Genomic DNA, 3,836 nt, shown 5'->3' with positions numbered 1-3,836 from the left:
CTACCAAAGATGCCTTTAGGGGCACTCCACTATATAAAATCAAGTCTATCTCAACACAAGGGGACCTCCCTTCTACTCTTTCAACTCTTCCTTTTGCATATTTTGAGTTTTAAAAAAATATATCCTTATCTCTACTATTCACTGACTTGATTTTTAGAGTGCCATCGCCGGCACTATTCGGACTTCGGTGACTCCTCTAACGATCGTCTTTCTCTTCTGCAGGCTCTAAATAGTCCTTCCCCTAAAACTATTCTTAAGAAAACCAAAAAGATCATTCTCAATAGCCAATCTTTTAATGTTATGGGTAAGATAATGGCTTGATCAGAAACAACAATAATAATGTTCAAATTGACAATTTAACATCCATCTATCTAAATTTTATAGTAAGAATATATTTATCATTAAATTATGCAAAAATGATTTTGTTATAGAAGTAAAAAAAAATCTCAAAATTGAGTGCTTCAATCGCATCTACAACAATTTCGATGATAAACTATCCGATAGTCAGATGGTAAGAAGAGACTTCAACTTTCATAGTTCTCTCATCTTTTGTTGGAGGATGGACAATTAAGTATAAATTGGTCTTTAAAAAAAAAAAAGCATATGTAGTCTATTTTTTTATCTAAAAAATTTATTTTTCTCATCTAAAGAAAGTTGTCTATCTATAAAAAGTTCTAGTTGATTCATTTTGTACAAACATGTCATGGCAAGATTAGTTGAATAAAAATTTAAATATAAAATTATAAAAATAAATTATGTGGGTAATGTAATTTTTCTCATTCCACCAATGAAGTTATCCTACATCAATTTTTATAAAATTATTTGTATCTATATCATTAATCAGTTTTGATTTGGTATTCCTAAATTTATAATAGATTATATGTTTAGAAAAGGAAAAAGGGTACGGTTTCATCTACATTTCACACCGATTTTTTGGACCAAGTACTGGGCCCAACTTGCTAAAAACCCCAAAATAACAAACTTTACCGAGAAAAAAAGTGAAAGTATATACTACAAGAAAAAAGTACAAAGCGATAGCCATAAGCTAAAAGCCATGGAGATAATAGCAGGAACAACTGCTACAACTATGGCTACCCAATCCATTACTCCAAAAGGCCTCAAATTTGACCCGCCTTTCTCTTTGCTTCACTCTCAATCTTATGCACCAATTCGAACTTCGCTTCAATATTCCATTATTTCTCGGAAACCTCGCATCACCACTCGCTCTATCGCTGACGACACTACTTCCAGTGAGTTCACTTTTTTTATTTTTTATTATCGGCTTTTTCATTCTTTTTTTTGGTGCCCATGTCGTGTTTGATGAAATGTTATACAGAAGAAATTGGGATTTGTAATTCGTGAAAATATAAGAAAAAGGTAGAGAATGTATGGTATGTTGTGGCAATCTTATGTCATTTGAAGTTGATTGCGAGCTTTAATTCAATTGTTGGTTAATTTTTTAAAGTGTTAACTGTCTATTTATTTATTAGTGATTCGATTTTCTTTTTAACTTTTTTCTTGTAAGATACTGTGACAAAGGTTGCAGCAGAGGATCCATCTTTCGCGGTAAAGGTGAGATGCCAACGTTTGATTTTCTATAACAAACTGACAGTGTGAGAGAGGCTCAACTTTCTTTTATTTTATTTTTATTTTTTCTTATTGGGGGTTTGAATTATTTATTTTAACTGCTCAGTTTTGATTCAGAAGAAAGCAGCTGATATATCAACCGAATTGAAAGGAACTTCCGTATTTCTTGTGGGTAAGCAATTGTTTGTGCTAGGCATTGCACTTGGCGCTCAAACCTCATGTTGATCTTGATGTTTATACTTATACCATTGCTGTGGTTGATTTGATGAATAGGGATGAACAATGCAATAAAAACCCACTTGGGGAATTTTCTTGCAGATGCATTACGATATTATTACTTTGACAGGTATCTATGAGTTTTAATCCTAATGTGTTGAGAATATTTCATAGCCATGTGAATTATGATAGCTTAACTTGACCATTTTTGTACATTCTGTATTTAGTGATAGTTTGGTATTTGAAGCCGCTGGCGGTGAATCTGCTGCTAAAGCTTTCAGGGAGAGTGATGAGAAGGGCTATCAGCAGGCTGAGGTGATTGTTTTAGACTTGCTTGGTATTGCTGTGCTGCTTTTTGCGTGCAAGCTCGGTTATTTGTAGGTTGAGATTGGTAGAGTAGTTGAATGTGAAACCTTTACTTTTCAACTTTGATTAGTAATTTAGACAATAAGGTGGCTTATATTTTTGGTGATCTGTTGCTGCAGACTGAAGTATTGAAGCAGTTATCATCCATGGGTCGACTAGTAGTTTGTGCGGGAAATGGTGCAGTTCAGAGTTCAGCTAATCTGTATGAGATTTCAGTAATTGCCGAATTAGCTGCCAGAAATTTCCTTTGCTTATATCAACTATTACAAACAAGGTGTATGCACTATTTTATCTGACTTGCTTTTAAACATAAACAGGGCACTTTTAAGACATGGAATATCATTATGGATCGACGTTCCTCCAGGCATGGTAGCAAGAATGGACCACAGCGGATTTCCTGAATCAGAGGTATCAAAGTGTTGATCTTACATGAAGGTCTCATTTTTCCCCAAAACCTGTAATTCTTTACTATTTGTCTTTCACTTAAAACACTTGCCAAGGTCTTCGAAACATTTCTCTTGATTTTAGGCATGTTGAGCCTTGCAGTTATTGAGTGCTATTTCTAACCTTACTGCAATCAGGTGTTGCCTCAGCTATTTGCTTTATATAAAGAAATGAGAGATGGATATGCCACAGCTGATGCAACCGTTTCTCTCCAAAGTATATCTTCGTAAAATTTTCTTCTTTATTAGGTAACAAAATTTATTATCTTATTGGTAATGGCAGCTTCTTCTTCTTAACAGAGGTAGCTAGTCAATTGGGTTATGATGACTTGGATGCTGTAACCACAGAAGACATGACTTTGGAGGTGAAATGGCTTTACAATGCAAGCATTCCTGACCCAACGTCTAGATTATTGGGTTACTAACATAAGATTATTCCATTCTTTTGCTAATACTTTTAGGTTCTAAAGGAGATAGAGAAACTTACAAGAAAAAAGAAGATGATGGAAGAAGCAGCCAGACCTTTTTAGCTTACAAGTATGCTTTGATCCCTTGTAACAACCTCATTACATAAAGAAAAATTTTGTGCAAATCCCATATTCGTGAGCCTTGTGCCTGTCATGGGTTTAGATATCATTATGATTGATATGTACAAAAGCTAACCCTCTACCCATCTCCACTTGTTGAAAATGAAAAATTCTGGCATAGCTTTTGTTTCACTTGGAATTGGGCTTGCTAAATAATCATTTTAACACATTTTTTTATCAGTGTAAACCTTGATCTCTACTGCATTAAGCAATAGGCATCTTAAATATAAGATGGCGATGGGGATGGTTCCGTTCGAGATAAGCCAATTCCGATCCAATTGGCACATTTTAGTGTAGCGAATCCTGTCTCGAATTCAGACCGACAAAATACCGATCCCAATCCTTGTCCAGATTTTATTTATTTATTTATTGATGTCATTTGTTTAATTTAATTATAATTGAAAAAAGAAAAAAGAAATGAGCCGTGAACTGAATATGCAAAGAGGAATCAAATGAATCCTGTTGACTGAAGAAAAATGCATCAAATAGTGTCCCGAATGATTGCTGGTGAACTTGAAGACTCTGGCGGTGGTCTCACTGGTCTGAATTCCAAGCCTGCCTCTTTTGTACTTGTGGGCGTTCATGGTCATAGATGCTTTATTAAATTTAAATTAATTAGAATTGTAAACACATGGAC

General features: G+C 34.5%; 1 protein-coding gene across 3 annotated transcripts; it reads left to right on the top strand.

The window, feature by feature from the left end:
- The first annotated feature begins 989 nt into the window (after nucleotides 1–989).
- Nucleotides 990–3,331, top strand: LOC102609441 (probable inactive shikimate kinase like 1, chloroplastic). Of its 3 annotated transcripts, none has more exons than XM_025094556.2 (10): nucleotides 990–1,250; nucleotides 1,526–1,572; nucleotides 1,705–1,759; nucleotides 1,861–1,933; nucleotides 2,031–2,118; nucleotides 2,289–2,371; nucleotides 2,487–2,577; nucleotides 2,763–2,829; nucleotides 2,913–2,977; nucleotides 3,074–3,331. In XM_025094556.2, the coding sequence occupies exons 1-10, from the start codon at nucleotides 1,055–1,057 to the stop codon at nucleotides 3,140–3,142; spliced, it is 834 nt and encodes a 277-aa protein (XP_024950324.1). In that variant the 5' UTR covers nucleotides 990–1,054; the 3' UTR covers nucleotides 3,143–3,331. The 3 variants fall into 3 exon arrangements, with proteins under 3 accessions (XP_024950324.1, XP_006468846.1, XP_006468845.1); XM_006468783.4 differs by having other exon boundaries at nucleotides 991–1,250; nucleotides 1,708–1,759; nucleotides 2,751–2,829; XM_006468782.4 differs by having other exon boundaries at nucleotides 992–1,250; nucleotides 2,751–2,829.
- The last annotated feature ends 505 nt before the right edge of the window (nucleotides 3,332–3,836 follow it).

Source organism: Citrus sinensis, chromosome 2 (genome assembly GCF_022201045.2).
Source record: "Citrus sinensis cultivar Valencia sweet orange chromosome 2, DVS_A1.0, whole genome shotgun sequence".
NCBI lineage: Eukaryota > Viridiplantae > Streptophyta > Magnoliopsida > Sapindales > Rutaceae > Citrus > Citrus sinensis.
The sequence above is the reverse complement of the archived record's forward strand: the minus strand, read 5'-3'. Positions and strand labels throughout refer to the sequence as shown.

Coding starts and splice junctions, on each gene's coding strand:
- LOC102609441 (XM_006468782.4), top strand. CDS start 1,055: ATGGAGATAATAGCAGGAACAACTGCTACAACTATGGCTACCCAATCC. Junction 2,119..2,288: donor AGGGCTATCAGCAGGCTGAG/GTGATTGTTTTA, acceptor CTGTTGCTGCAG/ACTGAAGTATTGAAGCAGTT. Junction 2,978..3,073: donor CAGAAGACATGACTTTGGAG/GTGAAATGGCTT, acceptor TAATACTTTTAG/GTTCTAAAGGAGATAGAGAA.